This window comes from Pristis pectinata, chromosome 19 (assembly GCF_009764475.1).
Source record: "Pristis pectinata isolate sPriPec2 chromosome 19, sPriPec2.1.pri, whole genome shotgun sequence".
NCBI classification, from domain to species: domain Eukaryota; kingdom Metazoa; phylum Chordata; class Chondrichthyes; order Rhinopristiformes; family Pristidae; genus Pristis; species Pristis pectinata.
In genome coordinates, this window is record NC_067423.1 from 2,773,574 (window position 1) to 2,795,248 (window position 21,675).

The 21,675-nt window shown below is 46.2% G+C and overlaps 1 protein-coding gene across 1 annotated transcript in view; it reads right to left on the minus strand.

Annotated features, from left to right (window-relative positions):
- The window catches only part of elapor2b (endosome-lysosome associated apoptosis and autophagy regulator family member 2b), a 107,857-nt gene that overhangs the window by 57,865 nt on the left and 28,317 nt on the right, over positions 1-21,675 (minus strand). Inside the window, exon 2 of the mRNA XM_052034256.1 lies at positions 2,814-2,934. Coding sequence (XP_051890216.1) covers positions 2,814-2,934 — 121 coding nt within the window. The remainder of the gene's footprint in view (positions 1-2,813; positions 2,935-21,675) is intronic.

A 21,675-nucleotide genomic window follows, 5' to 3' on the forward strand; every position in this document is an offset into this window, starting at 1 on the left:
CCCTATTCCTGTTCCTAATTCTGGCAAAAGGCATTGAAGGTTGGAGGCTTTGTATTAAATACAAGTTCCAATAAATTAGATATTCCACATAAATCCCTGTTCTATTCTACAGGATTCCTGGCAGTTTTAGTAATACTTGAGAAATAATTACCAGCAATCAGACAAGAGGGTTGGAATTGCATTGATTTTGTCAGTGAGCTGGCGTCAATTCTGCTCAACTAAATCAAGCTCTAGAACAGAAAGATCTCACAGCACATGGATCCCTGAAAGTGGTGCCGTAGGTAGACAGGGTGGTGAAGAAAGCTTTTGGCACGCCGGCCTTCATCAGTCAGGGCACTGAGTATAGAAGTTGGGAGGTTATGTTGCAGTGTACAAGATGTTGGTGAGGGCACATATGGAATACCGCGTTCAGTTTTGGTCGCCCTGCTAAAGGAAAGATGCCTTTAAGCTGGAAAGAGCACAGAGGAGATTTATGGTGAATTTGCTGGGACTCGAGGGACTGAGTTATGAAGAAACGTTGAGCAGATCGGGGCATTATTCACTGGAGCATAGAAGAATGAGGGATGACCTTACAGAGGTGTACAAAATCATGAGGGACATAAATAAGCTGAATGCACACAGTCTTTTCCCGGGATTGGAGAGCACAGGTTGAAGGTGAGAGGGGAGAGATTTAATAGGAACCCAAGGGGCAACTTTTTCACCCAGAGGGTGGTCAGTAGATGGAACGGGCTGCCAGAGGAAGTGGGTGAGGCAGGTACATTAACAAGATTTAAAAGGTACTTGGACAGGTACATGGATAGGAAGGATTCGAGGGATATGGGCCAAACGCAGGCAAATGGGACTAGCTTGGATGGGAATCTTGGTCAGCATGGACCAGCTGGGCTGAAGGGCCTGTTTCCGTGCTGTGTGACTCTGTCTACCACCTGTGCTGCTGTTACCTGGTGGTTAGTTTAACAACTGTAACGACAGTTTATTATCCATCAATCCTTTTTGGAATACCATAGAGCACTGAGTCCCAACTGGACTAGATAAACAAATACCGGAACCAATTTTTACAATTTTGTTACTCCGAGCTTCTGATTTATTCCTCTTCACCTTATTAAATTAAGAGTAAGAAAAATTAGTACACAGATCAAATTAGCATGTTAGAGAGGGTGCAGGAAAGATGTTGCCAGGACTGGAGGGCTTGAGTTATAAGGAGAGACTGGACAGGCCGGGACTGTTCTCTCTGGAGCGAAGGAGGCTGAGGGGTGACCTTAGAGAGGTTTACAAAATCATGAGGGGCACAGATCAGATAGATCGAGTCTTTTTCCAAGGGTAGGGGAGTCTTAAAACAAGAGGCCATAGGTTTAAGGTGAAAAGGGAAAGATTTAAATGGGACCTGAGAGGTAGGTTTTTCACACAAAGGATGATGGGTATCTGGAATGAGCTGCCAGAGGAAGTGGTAGAGGCAGGTAGAATTACAATGGTTAAAAGACAGTTGGACCCGTACATGGATAGGGAGGGATATGGGCCAAATGCAGGCAAATGGGGTTAGCCTAGAGAGGCATCTTGGTCAGCATGGAGAGTTGGGCTGAAGTGCCTGTTTCCATGCTATATAATTCTAGGAATCTCTTCCCTGCTCAGACAGAGAGTTGTTGCTCAATGTTCCAGGCACAGAATGATCTTAGGAAACACCACACATAATCGTCAACACCAAAGCAAGTCCTTTTTTTCTGGAGTGAGTCAGCAGGAGTCATAGGAAGGGGAAGTTCATCCCTGCAAGTCAATCTGGTTCCTAGAGCTGGATAGTCTAATAGGTAGCATCATACTTAGATATTAGTGATGGGTTTTGGAACTTCAAACCAGGGTAGAACTTGAATGTATCCAGTGAATGGTAGGGCACTGACAAGTGTCATGCAACAGAGGGACCTGTGAGTACAAGTACACAGTTCGCTGAAAGTGGCCGCGCTAGTAGACAGGGTTGTGAAGAAGGTGTTTAGCACACTGGCTTTCATCAGTCAGGGCATCAAGTTTAGGAGTAGGGACGTTATGTTGCAGTTATATAGGTCATTGGTGAGGCCGCACTTGGAGTACTGTCCTGTCCAGTAATAAGTCACCCTGTTATAGGAAAGACATTGTCAAGCTGGAGAGGGTGCAGGAGATTTACGAGGTTGCTGCCTGGACTAGAGGGCCTGAGTTATAGGGAGAGGTTGGCCACGCTGGATCTTTATTCATTGGAGCACTCTTAGAATGAGGGGTGACCTCATAGAAGTTTATAAAATCATGAGGGGTATGGATAAGGTGGACAGCCATAGTCTTTTCCCCAGGGTTGGGGAGTCCAAAACTAGAGGGCACAGATACAAGATAAGAGGGGAGAGATTTAAAAGAGACCTGAGAGGTAACTTCTTTACACAGAGAGTGGTGAGTACCTGGAATGAGCTGCCAGAGGAACTGGTCGAGGCGGGTACAATTGCAACATTTAAGAGGCATTTGGATAGGTACATGGAGGGGAGGGGCTTGGAGGGTTATGGGCCAAACTGGGACTAGCAGGGAGGATGCTGTGGTTGGTATGGACCAGTTGGGCTGAAGGGCCTGTTTCCGTGCTGTATTACTCTATGACTCTATCATTGCAACCTCACCATCTGCAATAAAACTACAAGAGGGCAAGACTTGATTATCCCATTTATTCAATGGTTTGGTCAATAATCCACTGCTAAAGGATTAATTGCTTCTTAAAATAGAAACCTGAGTGCATAAAATGATGGGAAAAGTTGATGATGTTGTTGGAAATACTGACACCTCCCTCTTAATGCAATGAACAGCAAACTTACAGCATTCCCGGCCTTTGATTGGTTCAGGCAGTCCTGTGCACTTCCCAGGTTTGGTAGGGATAGCAACTCTCCACCGGGACCCTGTGCTGTCGCATTCCGTGTACTGAAAGTGATAGTCATTCTGTGCGAGAGAACAGAAACACCAGGTGAACTCCTGCTGTGTTGTAAAAAGGAGCTGACCTGCCTCAACTATACTGGCCCAAAACGGTGAGGGAAGTGCCTTCCAAATCTCAGTACCGTTCAGTAAGCTTGGGCCATTGCTGCTGCCATAACATTCACACCAGACGTAACATGGACAAGAAAGAGTTAAATAGCATCACCCTTACAACATTTGGAGGCAGTTCATTGGAACGACTCAAAGAGCAGAGTTTTCTGTTCCTGTGCTGTTGTTATGAAACACCTCAAGGAACAAAGGCTGGAAGAATTCACCGAGTTTCCTCACAGACGCTGCCCGACCTGTTGAACATTGCCAGAATTTTGTGTTTTCTTTTCACTGCCCAAATTGACAGTAATATTTCCCCATGTTCGAGCAGTCTATTGACCTATCAGCAATGTTGTTCCAAGCAGTCCCTCCTGTTCCAAAGTACTTTAATTGGCAGAAGCACTTAGGAATGTCCAGGCTGTTGCAAATAAATGTGAGTCTGACATCCTTATTTCCCTGGATCTGTTTACACACTTAATTTTTTTAAATATTTTATTTACAGTGTGGTAACAGGCCCTTCCGGCCCAACGAGTCCACGCCGCCTATTTTAAACCCCTATATTAACCTACCCGTACATCTTTAGAATGTGGGAGGAAACCGGAGCACCCGGAGAAAACCCACGCAGACACTGGAGAATGTACAAACTCCTTACAGACAGCGACGGGAATCGAACCCCGATCGCTGGTGCTGTAATAGCGTCGCACTAACCGCTACACTACTGTGCCGCCTTGCACCATTTGTACAATGTGTAGCAATACGGAGTTACACAATGCACTAATTGGTTGGGATTTATTGAAGGATTTATTGTAGTGGGGACCTGCAGCGGCCTGAAAAGCTTGAGCATGTAGATATTAGAAAAGAGTTGGTGCTGAAACTTTTGGAAAGCATCAAGTTAGATAAGTCGCCGGGACCCGATGAGATGTACCCCAGATTGCTGTGGGAGGCGAGGGACGAGATTGCCAAGCCTCTGACGATGATCTTTGTGTCGTCCATGGAGACGGGAGAGGTTCCGGAAGATTGGAGGGTTGCGGATGTTGTTCCCTTATTCAAGAAGGGGAGTAGGGATAGCCGAGGAAATTATAGACCGGTGAGTCTTACCTCAGTGGTTGGTAAGCTGATGGAGAAGATCCTGAGAGGCAGGATTTATGAACATTTGGACAGGTATAATATGATTAGGAATAGTCAGCATGGCTTTGTTAAGGGCAGGTCCTTCCTTACAAGCCTGATTGAATTTTTTGAGGATGTGACTAAGCACATCGATGAAGGGAGAGCAGTAGATGTAGTGTATATGGATTTCAGCAAGGCGTTTGATAAGGTACCCCATGCAAGGCTTATGGAGAAGATGAGGAGACATGGGATCCAAGGGGACATTGCAGTGTGGATCCAGAACTAGTTGGCCCACAGAAGGCAAAGAGTGGTTGTTGAAGGGTCGTATTCTGAGTGGAGGTCGGTGACCAGTGGTGTACCTCAGGGATCTGTACTGGGACCCTTACTATTTGTGATTTTTATAAACGACCTGGATGAGGAAGTGGAGGGGTGGGTTAGTAAGTTTGTGGATGACACAAAGGTTGGGGGTGTTGTGGATAGTTTGGAGGGCTGTCAGAGGTTACAGAGGGACATAGATAGGATGCAGAGTTGGGCTGAGAGGTGGCGGATGCAGTTCAACCCAGATAAGTGTGAAGTGATTCATTTTGGTAGGTCAAATATGTTGGCAGAATATAGTATTAATGGTAGGACTCTTGGCAGTGTGGAGGATCAGAGGGATCTTGGGGTCCCAGTCCATAGGATGCTCAAAGCGGCTGCGCAGGTTGACTCTGTGGTTAAGAAGGCATATGGTGTATTGTCCTTCGTCAATCATGGAATTGAATTTAGGAGCCGTGAGGTATTGCTGCAGCTATATAGGTCCCTGGTCAGACCCCACTTGGAGTATTGTGCTCAGTTCTGGTCGCCTCACTACAGGAAGGATGTGGAAGCCATAGAGAGGGTGCAGAGGAGATTTACAAGGATGCTGCCTGGAATGCGGAGCATGCCTTATGAAAGCAGGTTGAGGGAACTCGGCCTTTTCTCCTTGGAGAGACGGAGGATGAGGGGGGGCCTGATTGAGGTGTATAAGATGATGAGAGGTATTGATAGGATAGATAGTCAGAGGCTTTTCCCCAGGGCTGAATTGGTGGCCACAAGAGGACATAGGCTTAAGGTGCTGGGGAGTAGGTACAGAGGAGATGTCAGGGGTAAGTTTTTTACTCAGAGAGTGGTGAGTGCGTGGAATGGGCTGCCGGAAACGGTGGTGGAGGCGGATACGATAGGGTCTTTCAAGAGACTGTTAGATAGGTACATGGAGCTGAGTAAAATAGAGGGCTATGGGTAAGCCTAGTAATTTCTAAGGTAGGGCCATGTTCAGCACAGCTTTGTGGGCCGAAGGGCCTGAATTGTGCTGTAATTGTTCTATGTTCTATGTCCTACGATTGATCTTTAGTTATACCAAGGACCCAGAGGCCAAGCTGGGTAAGGATTGATTGGAAAAACAACTAAGTACTTGGTCAAAGCTCAAGGCACAGTCTGGTGACTTAACTCTGAAATCCAGGAATGACCAGTTGGAGCAGTGCACAGTCCCCGTGGCTGAAGGAAGTCACAGAGCCTGGAAGTGGTATTGTAGGTAGACAGGGTGCTGAAGGTGGCGTTTGGCACACTGGCCTTCACCAGTCAGGGCACTGAGTACAGGAGGTGGGAGGTTACGTTGCAGTTGTGCAAGATGTTGGTGAGGCCACATTTGGAACATTGTGTTCAGTTGTGGTTGCGCTGCTGTAGGAAAGATGCCATTAAGCTGGAAAAAGTGCAGAGGAGATTTAGGAGGATGTTTCCAGGACTGAAGGGACTGAGTTATGGAGAGAGGTTGAGTACATTCGGACTTTATTCATCGGAGTGTAGGAGAATGAGGGGTAATTTTATAGAGGTGTATAAAATCATGAGGGGCATAGATAAGGTGAACGCACAGTCTTTTTCCCAGGGTTGGGGAATCAAGAACTAGAGGGCATGGGTTTAAAGTGAGAGTGGAGAGAACTAATAGGAACCTGAGAGGCAACTTTTTCATCCAGAGGGTACATGAGCATTTAAAAGACATTTGGACAGGTACATGGATAGCAAAGGTTTAGAGGGATATGGGCATGGACCAGTTGGGCTGAAGGGCCTGTTTCTGTGCTGTATGACTCTATGATACTGGATGAATCACAGGTGGTGATGAGTCAGTGTACAGGAGCAAGACAGGACACCTGGCTGAGTGGTGCCACAACAACAACCTCTCACTCAGCGTCAGTTAAGCTAAAGAACTGATTATCGACTTCAGGAAGGGGAAAGAGGGTGAACTTACACCAGCCTACATTGATGGATTGGCGGTGGGGAGGGTCAGCAGCTTTAAATTGCTGGGCATTAGACCTATCCCGGGCCCAGCACGTGGATACAGTCACAAGCAAAGTGCATCAGCGTCTTTACTTCCTTATAAGGGATGAAATTGTCCTGACTGGTTGCATCACGGTCTGGGACGGCAATTCGAATGCGCAGGAAGCTGCAGAGAGTAGCGGACTCTACCCAATACATCATGGGTACATCCCTCCCCTTCGCTGGAAGTATCTACATGAGGCGCTACCTCAAGAAGGCAACATCTATCAAAGATCCCCACCACCTGGGCCATGCCATCGGGCAGGAGGTACAGAAGCCTGAAGTCCCACACCACCAGGTTCAGGAACAGCTACTTCCCTTCAACCATTCGGTTCTGGAACCAACCAGCACAACCCTAACCACTACCTCAGCATAGCAACAGTGACCACTTTGCACTTCAATGGACTTTGTTATTTTTGTCCTAATTGTGTTCTTTCCTGTATAATTTGTTTTTTCTTATGAATGTTGTATCTCTGATGCTATGTGCCTGTGATGCTGCTGCAAGTAAGTTTGTCGCTGCACCTGTGCACACATGCCTTTGAGAGAGGAGGAGGGTGGCCACGGGGGAACCTGTAAGTAAAGACGGCCATTTTAACATTTAGTACTGGTTAAGTGGGAGCCACAGTGAGTCAGCAAGCACAGGGGCAACGGGTGAATGGGATTCCGTGCGAGCTGAGAACTGGGCGGTAGTCTTGGCTGATCACAGGGGAACAAGGTGAGCTGCAGTGGTCACACCCAGAGGTGACACCAGCCTAAATGAGGGCTTCAGCGGGAGATGGGCTGGATGCAGGGGACATGGGAGTACCCACCCTTAGTGATAGCATGGACCTGCTCTGGGTCAAAACGGATGCCAAGGTGGCAGACTATTGAACGGTTCCCTTATACAATGAGATGGACTCTGACCTCACGATCTGCCTTGTTGTGACCTTGCACCTTATTGCACTGCACTTTCTCTGTAGCTGTGACACTTTACTCTGTACTGTTATTGTTCTTACCTGTACTACATCAATGCACTCTGTACTAACCAAATGTAACTGCACTGTGTAATGAATTGACCTGTACGATCGGTTTGTAAGACAAGTTTTTCACTGTACCTCGGTACAAGTGACAATAATAAACCAATACCAATACCAGACATCCCAGGTGGGGGCAGGTTGACGCCAAGAAGGGATAACTTCACTGTTAAATATCCCACTAATCCTGGTTCAACGCAGATTAAGTACACCAACACGATTCAAATCGCGAAGACCCATCAAGGGTCACGATCTTGGTTCACCCTAAGCACCAACAACCCCGCCATATTTAGCACAGCCTGCCCAAGACCAAATAAAGAAATATTCTGCTTGAAGAACGAACAGCTGTTTGTAGTCTGATTTGAAAATCCTGTGTGTACCCATGGATAGGAAAAGTCAATGAGGAAGTTAAACACCCCTCAGCTCTCGGGAAAAAGATCTTGGCGTGTCTGTTCCAACGAAATGGAGCATTTTAGCCTTATCTCTTTCCTTCAGCCACATTTCTGTCAGTGTGGCAGTCGGCCAAGTTAAATGTGCAGACAGCTAATTTGTTTTCAGTAACAAATCAGAGTAAAGTTCATTTCCTGTACCTGTAGGATGCACTTACTCAGAAAATTGAGACGATAAATTCATTTTAAACAGGACTTGCCACAAAGTTGATTGTGGTCGATTGTTTTTATATACTCAGGGAATATGGGCCAGGATTTATTGTCCATCCCCAGACCACCTTTGTGAACCACTTCAGTATGTGGGGTGCATACCCGATCCACAATACTACTTCAGTAATAGAGGAGGGAGACAGAGGTTGCCATTATATCTGGGAAAAGGATTCGTGTAAATGGGTGCTTGGAGGTTGACATGGATTTGCTGGACCCAAGGGCCTGTTTCCCTGCTGTAGGACTCTGTGAACGTATGGTTCAAGCTCCAAGAGGCATAGATTTAAAATCATAGTCAAGTTTATTGTCAGATGCACAAGTCCATGTGTGCACAGGTGCAATGAAAAACTTACTTGCAGCAGCATCACAGGCACAGAGCATCAGATACACAACATTCAAGAGAAAAACAAATTATACAAGAATGAACACAATTAAAGCAAAAAAAAGTCCATTTTAGTGCAAAGTGGTCATAGCATTACTAAACTGAGGTAGTGATTAGGGTTGTGCAGGTTGGTTCAAGAACTGAATGGTTGAAGGGAAGTAGCTGTTCCTGAACCTGGTGGTGTGGGACTTCAGGCTTCTGTACCTCCTGCCTGATGGGAGCTGTGAGAAGATGGCATGGCCCGGATGGTGGGGATCTTTGATGATGGATGTTGCCTTCTTGAGGTAGCACCTCCTGTAGATACTCCTGATGGTGGGGAGGGATGTGCCCGTGATGTATTGGGCAGAGTCCACTACTCTGCAGCTTCTTACATTCCTGCGCATTCGAATTGCCATCCCAGACCATGATGCAACCAGTCAGGATACTTTCAACAGCACATCTTTAGAAGTTTATTAGTTTTCAGTGACAATTTTGGGCAAAAGATACAAGGGGGATGTAATTTTGATTTGGACCTCACTGCCTACAAGGAGGTGAAACCAGACTCAGAGTCTTCAACAGGGAACCAGATGGGCACTTGACAGAGTAATCTGCAGGGCTGTGGGGGAAGAGCAGGAGAATGGCACTGATGGGCTTCGCTCCTGGAACCCAGCATGCACCCTATGGGCTGAATGGCCTCCTTGCTGTAACAATTCTATGTTTCCACTAATAGGTGCAATAAGGTAATGCAGTATTTTATGTGGCATAGTAAGAGTGTAGAGCAAATTATCAAACGAACAGTTATTAATTCACATTTAAAGAAGAAAATATTCCACATCACTGTGACAACTTTCCAGTAACCAAAGGAAGAAGCTTCAGTGTAGTCAAACCAAAAATATTCAGATGAGAAAAATCCTTAGTTTTATCTCTTTAAATACTTTCTTTGGCTTCACTAGAGCAGAAGCTGCATCTCACCACCACTACTGGTTTCAACTTCAAACCAAATACCAAACCCAATGAATATTAAAACTGATAATCAGATGACATTTAGTTTTTTATAAAGACACAGAAGCGAGCTCAGACTGGTGGGACCAATCCTTGCCTTTATTTCCATTAAAAATTAGAAAGCAGACACAAGTGTCAAGCTGCAAGGAATTCTTTCTGAGCAGCTCGAAGGCAGGAATAGCAGAGCCTCAGGAGATTCTGACGCAGCCAAAACAAAGAAAAGGCAGACTGTTTATGCAGAAAATAATTAGCTCTTCCCAATATTCACATGAGTAGCAAATCTCTCTTAAGTAGGGATAAAGCAAGAACAAATGCAAGGGCTGAACATAAACATCATGAAAGCCTTTGGCAAATTAACGCTGCTCAAAGTGACTGAGTCCCCAGTCAGGGACAATGTTGATCGACCAAATGCAAACAGTTTTCGTAGTCACAGAATGGCACAGCACAGAAACAGGCCCTTCGGCCCACCATGACCATGCCGACATTCCACCCGTCTACATTCATCCCATTTGCCAGCATTAGGACCGTATCCGTCCATTTAAGTCTGTCTAAATGCCTCTTAAACACAGTGATTGTCTCTGACTCCACCATCTCCTCGGACAGCACATAATGGAGTGGAATTTCAGTTAACAGATCCAGGTATCAACCACTCTGTACAAAAAAAAACTTACCCCTCAAATCTCCCTACTATCAGACCACAGCAGGGAGATCCCAGTACAAATATAGCCATTTTCATCAAAGGTGAAAAGGTATATTCAAGTGTCTCCCAACAGTGCACGAGATAAAAAGAATGAGTCAGCAATATACCCCTGCAACGATAATCTAGTAAATCCCGACAGTCAATGTGGATTCAGAAAAGAACCTGCAGACCAACTAATCTGTTACCTCAAATTCCACCCCATTATATGGACAACTGTTACTTATCATAAAACTGGGGCAAGCAACCTGGAGTTTAATCTTCATAAAGCTGGAGCAACTCTGTGGGTCAGGTAGCTCCAATGGAGGGAAATGGCCAGTCGACGTTTCAGGCCGAGACCCTTCATCTGGAGTTTAACCTTGACCATGATGAACTAAAAACATCTTTAGCACAGTAAGCCATCCCGAGGTCCTTCACAGTAGTGTTGCCAAAAAAAAGGACCCTCACCACCTGGGACATGCCCTCTTCTTGTTACTACCATTGGGGAGGAGGTACAGGAGCCTGAAGACCCACACTCAATGATTCAGGAACAGCTTCTTCCCCTCCGCCATCAGATTTCTGAACAGTCCATGAACACTATCTCATCATTTCTTTCTTTGCATTATTTGATTTTGTAGTTTCTAGTAATTTTATGTCCTTGCACTGTACTGCTGCCGCAAAACAACACATTTCACATCATATTTCACTAGAGTTGCGGGGGGGTGGGAACCGGAGTGGCAGGCAGCAAGTGGAGGGGCTGTGGGGAAAGTAGATGTTAAGCCTACAAGCAGAGACGGAGATCGACTGGTTGATGAGCGTGGTGGGACTAATGTTCTGAGATGCACCTCTTTCAATGCGAGGAGTATTGTAGGTAAGGCAGATGAACTTAGAGCATGGATCGGCAGGTGGAATTCTGATGTTGTAGCCATCAGTGAGACTTGGTTGCAGGAGGGGCAGGACCGGCAGCTCAGTGTTCCGGGGTTCTGATGTTTTAGACATGATAGAGGGGGAGGTATTAAAGGGGGAGGGAAAATGTCACAGCAGTGCTCAGAGAAGACATACTGGAGGGTTCGACTACCGAGGCAATATGGGTGGAACTGAGGAATAAGAGAGGGATGATTGGCAGGACAGTGAACTGAAGGACGTGTCTCCGTGCTGGGTGACATGTGCCCTCTCACCAAAAGTGGGATTCAGGTCCGATCAAGAGACCACAATTTACAGAATGCCGAAACCAGGAGATGCAGCTCTGGATATTATACACACAGGGAGAGGAGGGACCACAAGAGATAAACTCGAGGAATTGTGTAGTGAGGGTGGGTGAGCACAGAGGCAACAGATGGACAGGACAGTGCCAGGAAGGACAGGGTTTCGGGTGACCTCCAGTCTGTGCAAGGTAGGAGGCCAATCAGGAAGGTGTTAAAACAGTGAAGGCCAGAGGTGCAAGTGGATTCATGTACAGGGTGTCTCGGAGCATAGATTAGCCATGATCATACTGAGTGCCGGGGCAGGCTCGAGGGGCCGAGTAGCCTACTCCTGCTCCGATTTTCTTGTGTTGAGTGTCAATGAGGACGTGGATTCAGACATAAGCCTGCCAACCAACTAACGTGAACCTCCATTAGATCAGAGTCCACTGCAATTACGCAGAGAAATGTTATCAACAGAAACTGGGGCAAAGAGCCAGGAGTTTAACCTTCAAGACAAACTAAAAATATCTTTCCAATACCAGGAAAAAAGAAACAAAATGACAAGGAACAATGAACTCAGACTGAGAATGACCCAGTTAAGATCCAAATCACCAGCACAACCGAAGCCCCTTCACCATCTGAACACAAAGGGCCTTTAACTTCTGCGAACACTGTCCTCAGTACAGTTGCCCATGATGTACTAAAAGTTGTCTCCAGTTCTGTCACTTGTGACTTGAATTCCCGTTGGACCAGTTCCATTCCGCACAACTCAGCATCTGTAAATGTCCGATGGCAAGGTGCAGACACAAGCTTCAGGTGTGGAAATTAAAAGCTCAGTTCCTTGTTCCAAACATGGAAGATAAGAGCAAGAGGAACCCACGTCCTCCACCATCTTCTCATACCTCTTAACAATGAGGGAGGCTATTTGGCCCATCATGCCTATGCTGGCTCTTAGAGCATTCCCAATCTATTTCCCAGTAACCTCTTCTCTCCCTCTGTCGACTGATATGATCATGGTCGATTACCTCAATGCAACATCGCTACTCCTTGAAGCTTCTCGCAGCCAGAAGTCTATCTCTTTCTTAAATATATTTAGTGACTTGTCCTCTACTCCTCTGTGGAGGGATATTCCACAAGTTCACCACTCTCTGAGTGAAGAAGTTTCTAAATCTCTTACCCCACATCCAGGGAACATGACACCTTATCCTGGACCCACCAGCCATTGAAATATCCTCTCATCCAGCCTGTCTAGCCCTGTCAGAAATTTTAAAGTTTTAATTAGATCCCCCTCTCATTCTACTAAACTCTAGTGACTACAAACTATTCAGAATCTGGTTTATTATCACTGACTTATATGATGTGAAATTTGTTGTTTTTCAGCAGCAGTACAGTGCAAAGAAATAAATTACTATAAATTACGAAAACAAATAGTGCAAAAGAGAGGTAGTGTTCATGGGTTCATGGACCGTTCAGAAATCTGATGGCAGAGGGGAAGAAGCTGTTCCTGAATCGTTGAGTGTGGGTCTTCAGGCTCCTGTACCTCCTCCCCGATGGTAGTAACGAGAAGAGGGCATGTCCCAGGTGGTGAGGGTCCTCAGTGATGGCACCACCTCTTGAAGATGACGTCAATGGTGGGGAGGGTTGTGCCCGTGATAGTGCTGGCTGAGTCTACAACCCTCCCCTTGTCCTTCCCCTCCACCATCTCTGCAACTTAAAACCAACTTGTCTTCTTTCCTTCTCAGCTCTGACGAAGGGTCTTCGACCTGACACCTTGAACTCAATCAATCTTATTCACTCCTGGGGAGGGCTGTGGCAAAGTGACCATTTTTTACCAATCCCACTCACCCTGAGAAGCTGATGGGGAACCAGCAGAGTCATGGGCTTTCTTTCCTTGAAGGACATCACATTTCCTCTTCTCATATTGATTTTCCTTCAACTTGCATCACTTTGGTTCTTCCAGGTTAGTTTATTTTACTTCAAATTCCCGATCAGCCATGGTGAAATTTATATGGACCATAGAGCATAATATCAAGCCAGCATTTCTGAAGGAATTCAGGCTCCACACTTGCAGAGAACATAGAACAGTACAGCACAGGAAAAGGCCCTTCGGCCCACAATGTTTGTGCCAACCATGACACCAAATTAAACCAATTCTCTTCTGTCTGCACATGATCCATCTCCCTGCATGTTCATGGGCCTGTCAAACAGCCTCTTCAACGCCACTTTTGTATCTGTTTCCACCACCACCACTGACAGCCTGTTCCAGACACCCACCACTCTGTGTAAAAAAAAACTTGCCCTGCACATCTCCCTTTTCACCTTAAACCTATGACCTCTAGTATATTACATTTCCACCCTGGGAAAAAGACTGCCTGTCTACCCTATCTGTGCCTCTCATAATTTTATAAACTTCTATCAGGTCTCCCCTCAGCCTCCACCGCTCCAGAGAAAACAACCCAAGTTTGTCCAACCTCTCCATAGAGCTAATACCCTCTAATCCAGGCAGCATCCTGGTGAACTTCTTCTGCACCCTCTCCAAAGCCTTCCTGTAAAGGGGCGACCAGAACTGCACACACTACTCCAAGTGCGGCCTAACCAAATACAAACAAAAACTTAAAGTAACAGAGTCACAGAGAGAGACAACACAGAAACAGGCCCTTCAGCCCATTAAGCCTATACCGACCACTCAGTTACATTAGTCCATTCGTTAATTCCATTTTATTCTCCCTATGTTCCCATTAACTATTCTACCACTCACCCACATACTGGGGGCAATTTCCAGCGGCCAATTAATCCAATGACACTTTGGGATGTGGGAGGAAACCGGGGCACCCGGGGAAAACCCACGCGGTCACAGGGAGAACGTGCAAACTCCACACAGACAGCACCAGAGGTCGGGATCGAACCCGGGTCTCTGGCACTGCTACTGTGCTGCCCTTCTCCTACATACTTGTTCACATTTCTGCATTACAATCCCAGTTCTATACCCTTCAAAACTTGAAGAATATTCTTGGAGAATTTCTATTTAATCACAACGTTATCAGAAAACAGACTTGAACCTGTCCCAATAACATCCAAAATTTCATTTGCGTACCTCATATCTCTAATAAATTCAATACTGACCTTCTGCTTAGCAAGCTGTTGAATACGAATAAACATTTCTCCCAACAAAAAACGTCTGGAGCCAAGGAACTGCCGAGGTTAGTAATCCCAAACAGGAGCAGAACACACTGCTCAATTTGACCATCAGCTTGCTGGGTTGAAATTTGCTCAGCTGACACATTTTCTGAGTGAGAATACAACAAGACCACAGTGTTTGCAACTCTTTTTAGGCAATAAAAGCTGAAATGGGCAAGTTGTCATAGAGTCATACAGCACAGAAACAGGCCCTTTGGCCCAACCAAGATTCCCATCTCAGCTCGCCCCATTTGCCCACAATTGGTCCATATCCCTCTAAACCTTTCCTATCCTGTCTGAGCACCTTTTAAATGTTAATGTACCTGCCTCAACCACTTCCTCTGTTATACTGACCACCCTCTGGGTGATAAAGTTGCCCCACAGGTTTCTATTAAATCTCTCCCCCTCACCTTAAAGTGTCACGAGGAAAGGTTAGATAGGCTGAGTTCATATCTGCTGGAGTTTAGAAGGCCAAGAGTGGACTTGATTGAAACCCTGGGTTTGCGGGGAGGGTGTGGCGAAAGATGCAAGGGTCCTTGTCACGGTTCATCCCCAGCAGCTGTGTAACAGAGGATTCTCTGATCTACAGGCTGTTCCCAGGGACACACACACAGACAGACATCAACTGCTGCTGGAAGGTCATCAACTCAGTGAAAGACGCCCTTTGGTCTGCCCAAAACTTGGTCTTCCAGCACTGTGAGACGTCCGTAGGGGAATGCTGCTGACTGGCACATTCCAGGCTGCAGGATTACACGCTGAGGGACGCACTGAAGCTGGGTGCAGCCAACGCAAGGGCTCAGTGGGGAAGGACTACAGTTTAGGGTTCTTCTGCCACTGGAGAGGGAGGGGCAGGGTCAGGCGAGGAAGCCCCTTAAATATTGTAAATACGTGATTGGGGTAGCCCCCAGGGAGCCACATGGGTGGCATCAGTGCAGTGGTTTTTATATAAAAAGGTAACACTAATGATTGATCCGTACACGAATGTAAATGTTTGCACTGTTTTATTGTTGGATATAGTTTGGTTTTTTAATGATGAATAAAGCTTATTTTGGAATAAAAAAAAGATCCTGAAAGGTCTAGAAACTGGTGGATATGGAAAGGATATCTCCTCTTGTGGGAGAATGTAGAACTGCTTAAAAATAAATAGTTAGGTACGACAGACGAGATGAAATTTCTTCTCGCAGAAGCTTGGGAGTCTTTGGAACTCTCTTCCTCAAAGGGCAGTGGAAACAGTCTTTTAATAATACTTAGGCAGGTATAGGTGAGAGGGGGCAAATTCAAAGGAGATGTGCGGGGCAGGTGCTTTTTTATATCTACACACAGAGTGGTGGGTACCTGGAATGTGCTGCCAGGGGTGGTGCTGGACGCAGATATGATAGAGGCGTTTAAGTGGCTCTTAGATAGGCACATGAATGTGCAGAGAATAGAGGTATAGGGACATTGTGTAGGCAGAAGGGATTACGCATCATTAGCTTAATTAATTCTGTACAACATCGTGGGCCGAAGGGCCTGTTCCTATGCTCCACTGTTTTATGTTCCATAGATAAATTCCTGACAAGAAAGTTTACTGGAACTAGACAGGAATGTGGAATTGAAGCTGAAATAAGATCAGCCCAGATCTTAATAAATGGTACAGCAGGTTTGAGGGGCAGTAGTGTAGCGGTTAGCATAACGCTTTACAGCGCCAGCGACCTGGGTTCAATTCCGGCCACTGTCTGTAAGGAGGTTGTACGTTCTCCCCATGTCTGAATGGGTTTCCTCCAGGTGCTCTGGTTTCCTCCCACATTCCAAAGACGTACGGGTTAGGAAGTTGTGGGCGTGCTATGTTGGTACCGGAAGCGTGGCGACACTTGCAGGCTGCCCCCAGAACACTCTACACAAAAGATGCATTTCACTGTGTTTCAATGTACATGTGACTAATGAAGAAATCTTGTCTTATCAAGTGACTTACTCCTGCTCTCGCTCCCTAAAATATATTCACACAGATCCTTTAGGGAAGGGATTCCTGAGCTAGGACCCAGGCAGATGATAGCACAGCTGCCAGTGGCAGAGTAAGTAAGTCCAGGGTTGATCAGGGAGGCCAGAATGAGAGCTCTCAGAGCACTCGATGTAGTCACCAGAGGCTGCAGATGTTGAAACCCGGAGCAACACACAAAACACTGGAGGAACTCAGCAGGTCAGGCAGCAGCTACGGAGGGAAATAGACTGAGGTTTCAGATGGAGACCCTTCATCTGAACATCTGGACTGTCCAGATGAAGGTCTCGACCCAAAACATCGACTGTTCATCTCCCTCCATAGATGTTGCCTGACCTGCTGAGTTCCTCCAGCATTTTGTGTGTTAGTCTCAGAGCACTGCTGGTGTGCAGGAGGCTCTTCCTGTCCTCCTCCTGAGGTGGACCCTCAGGGCCTAGGACGACTTGCTGCCACTCCAGGTCACGTCCAAGGTGGTCTTTGCACACCAGCTACTGTAGAGGCCTGAGAACGGTTAGAGAGAGAGGGAGGGGCCGGCCGATAGAATTTTAAAACCACAGCAATGTTGAACCAACATAGGGCAAAGAGCACTGGAGAGGTGACACAACCAACCGAGGTTTAAGTGCCAGCTGTTTCTCCTACCCTGCATTTCCAGGGAAAAGTGTGCAGCCCACCATCTGTCAACCGTAAGCAGACGTTTCTCTTCCACACAACCGGCCCACTGAGTTCCTCACTCACTGCAGGAGCGCGGTTAGAATTTCCTGCTGTCAGTTTCCTACACCTTTGTTCTATTAAGTATAATTATTCTTGTTAGAACCGTCAGAGCCGGTGGTGTCAACTGGAATTGAGATTGTCGGAACCTCGGTGTCCAAACTCGCATTGTCCGTTTAAAAGGTGTGACCAGTCACTGGACGTGATTGAGTGATACAGACTTTTCTAACTTAAGCTTGTCTCAGCTACTGAAATGGGAAACTGCTGCTTAAGTGGGAGAATTGGTAAAATAGACAAGTTGAACTGTTTATCTCATGTATACAAGGATAGGTTATACACATGTTTCTAATTTGTTGATTAAATGTTTTTTTTAATTAAAATAAACAATTCTGCTGATAATTTGTTTTATCACAGTAACTGCTTTACTCAAATTCTTTGTTGTATATTTCTGTGTGAACCTGCTAATGCACGGTGCTGACTGGTGTGTTTCCTATATTACAATAGCAACCCCACTTCAAAGTACTTCATCGGTTGTAAGTGCTTCAGAAAGTCCAAAGGATGTGAAATGTGCTACAGAAATAAATGTTCTTTGAAAAATCATTGACATGATTGACTTAGTTCACACTTCACAAAATACGTCAGGTAATCACAGCTAATTCTTTAAGGATAGTTGCTGTCTTTGCTGCTCCCCTGGTTAGACCGGTTTAGTCAAAATTCTGAAGAGTATTAGTCACCTCCAACTCCCCCAAATCCATCCCAACATACAAAAATTTAATGTGAATTTTCTGGCAAAATAAACTAAGATGTTCACTCGAACTCTGAACAATGCATTGGACATTTGTTCTTTATGCTTCAGTTGCTGTTGGGGCAGGGGCCACAAGAGGTACCATCAGTGCTGACTCCACCAAACCCACTGGTAGGAAGAGTGAACCAACGTTCCTGGCATCGAGACCCTAATTACACTCAACTAGCTCCAAAGGGCAGGCCACATGTCCAATATCTGATTCCCAAACCGGTCACGACTCCCAGACCAATCACAGCAGGACAGCAGGTGGACAGAAGGAAGGTCTGAAAGCTTCCTCAACAACAATATAACATGTACACTGACTCGTGGGAAATCCTCGCCTTGGTGCTCAAAGTGAAGTAAGTGCTTTTCGGAAGGTGTTGTGGATCTCGAGCACAAAGAAGCCTCAGGTAAATGGTGGAAGGAACGCACTACCTTCCAAACTACCCAACTGCCCAACGAAGTCCCTCCTGCCCTGGTGTGTGCGCCAGAGTCTGCAGGTCCCACATGAAACTCATCAACCACCTCAGAACTGAAGAGGAAGCAGGTCATCCTCAACCCCAAGCGCCTGCCTGAGGGGGGAGAGAGAGAGAGAGAGAGAGAGAGAGAGAGGAGTGTCTGGAATGCTACGCTACACACACTAAAGCAACTCACTGTCACCCTTCCTAAAGGCAGCCAATTTCGTCAGTGACTGCAAGATATAGGAAATGGCTTTTCAGTTGCTCTCATCTCATCGTGTGATGCTGTTGGCATTCTTGTAAGGATTGGTGTGGAAAAAATTACCAGAGGGACTGATATTGGACAAGTGTGCTGTTAAAGCTAAGTAGTTTAGCTTGGGGGTGGGGGTGGGGAAGTGGGGGGGTGGGGTGTGAGGACAGGCAACTTGTACAGTGATGTTACCAAAACACCTCTGGGTTCACTGAGGAAAAGTGGATTTGATAGATACCAAAAATTATTTATCAAACCACAATTTGTTGATACCTGGATTTTTCATGTTTGCTCACACTTTACTGAACATTACTTAAAGCAATCAAACTGTACAATATGACACAGTACATTAGCAAAGGAGAAAATATGATTTCAAACTTTGAACTGATATTTTTCTCATTATTGACATAACCCTCATGGTGAGAAAGCTAAATGTATTTCAAAGGGACATAACTTATAAACCATGACACTTGCATGCCAATTTCTCCAAGTACAGACTGCAGACTATTTAGTTTCCATGGTGACAGAAACTCAGTATTGGTTTCAGTAAACTTCCTCTTAATCGGATTACCTATTACAGCTGATGCTGTTCAAGGTATTCACTGATGGACGGAATTAACCCAGTCTGGTCCAGGTAAAGCACTTATATTTGGTTTGTAACATCATCAACACACTGCAGATTTCGCATTTTACATTTACTCGCAAAAATCTGAAATGAACAGGAGACAGATTCTGAGCACAAAAGGACAACTTCAGTAAATCTATTAACCAAGTTACCAAAAACGAGAGCTCTTAGAAGCAGCTCAGAACCACCCTGGGCTGGTTTAACAGCTGCTACTGCAATGGGAAGAAGATTGCCACAAGAATCCTTGTGTGGATCCCAGCTTCAGCGTGGCTCAGTGAGACACTCCCACCTCTGTCCACACGTTCCTGTGCCACCACAGAGATTTGGCCTTAAAAATCCAGGCTGGTGTTCCCGTGCAGTGCTGACCGAGTGCTGCATTGTCCTTCGATGAGACGTTAAACCATCCCTGTCTTCTCTCTCAAGTGGACATCAAATGTCCAACGGTGCTATTCGACAGAAAGGCAGGTGAGCTCTTTTCATCCCCTTCAATTAACACCACTCAGAGGATTATCTGGCCAATGGCACAATGCAGTCTGTGGGAGCTTGCTGTGTACTAATCACTTCCAACAGCACAACAACCAAATGACAGGCCAATGTACACAACGCCATGGCTGTCTGGAGCTCCCGGTTGCCAGCCATTTTAATTCTCCCACAGCTGCCCCCTCTCCCACACCGACCTGTCTGTCCTCAGCCTCCTCCACTGCCAGGGTGAAGCTAGACACAACTCATTTGCCCCCTGGGGAGTCTACACCCCGACAGCATGAACATTGAATTCTCCAACTTCAGGTAAACTGCTCCCCCTCCGTCCCTTTCCTCTCTCCTCCTGATCTCCCCAGTTCCTCCCGATCACCCCAGTTCCTCCCACACACCCTGTTTCTTTCCCGTCCTCCACCCCGTCCATCTGCCCACCCCCCACACACCCCTCCCACTGGGTCCCCTCCCCCCACTGTTCCCGTCTGCCCACTTGGTTCCATGCCCCACCTTCCCCTCCTGTCAGATCCCACCATCTGCAGCCCTGTGTCACCCCCACCTCTCACCTCCCAGCCTCTGTCGCTATCACCACCCTCCCCTCCCCTCCTCCATCTGCCTATCACCCCCCCTCCCGACATGGATCCACCTATCACCTGCCAGCTCTTGGTCCACCCCCTCCCCTCACCTCTTTATAGCAGCTCTCTCCCCTCTATCTCCCAGTCCAGATGAAGGGTCTTGACCCAAAATGTCAACTGTCCATTTCTCTCCACAGATGCTGCCTGAACCACTGAGTTCCTTCATCATCTTGTGTGTTGCTCCAGAGTCCAGCATCTGCAATCTCATGTCTCCAATGTACCTCCTTGTTCCATGCTCCCTCTTGCCCTGTCCAACTTCCAAACTCATTCTCTCCTGACTTCTCAATCCCATCTTGAAACATGCCTGTCTCTTCCTCATTCCCACTCCAGGACGCAAAGTATTTTCACAGATCATCTCTATGGTGATCGGACTTCACTCTCTGCTGGCTTTGAGGAAAAGAGGCTCTGAGATCTCCTCCTTATCAATGGAACTTGTTCCCATCTGTACAGGACAAATGTCCTTCAGTTAAGTACTGTCACCAAGTGCCAAGCCAATTGATGCATCTTCCCAGATAGCACAGCAGGCAGTTAAAACCATTACCTTTATTCAATACATTTCGAAAAGTTAAATAAATAATGGGATTAAGTCAGAAGATGCAATATTCATTTCCATATTTTAAAAATGCACAGGTACATGGATAGGAAAGGGTTAGAGGGATATGGGCCAAACACAGGTAAATAGGACTAGCATAGATCCATCATCAAGGACCCCCACCATCCGGGCCATGCCCTCTTCTCAATGCTGCCATCAGGCAGGAGGTACAGGAGCCTGAAGACCCACACCTCAAGGTTCAACAACAGCTTCTTCCCCACTGCCGTCAGGTTCTTGAACCCACCTGAAAACCCCTAACACAACCTCAGACTACATTTCTTTTTCTCTCTCTCAACTTGCATTAGTGTCGTTATCAACAACACACAAAGCGCTGGAGGAACTCAGCAGGTCAGGCAGCATCTATGGAGGGAAATGGTCAGTCAGTATTTTGGGTCGAGACCCTTCATCAGGACTGGTGTTATGTTTGTTTTGTCTATTTCATTGTGTAATTTATGTATAATTTATGCTAAGTTAAGTTTATGTTAATTCATATTTGTCATGTTTGTAACGTACTGTGCTGCTGCTGCAAAAAGCTCATTTTCATGGCATTTATGTATTCTTGTGACAATAAACTTGAACCACACCATCACAAAGACATGATCAGACTTGATCAGCTGGGTAAGTGGGCTGAGGAATGGCAAATGAAGTTTAATTCAGA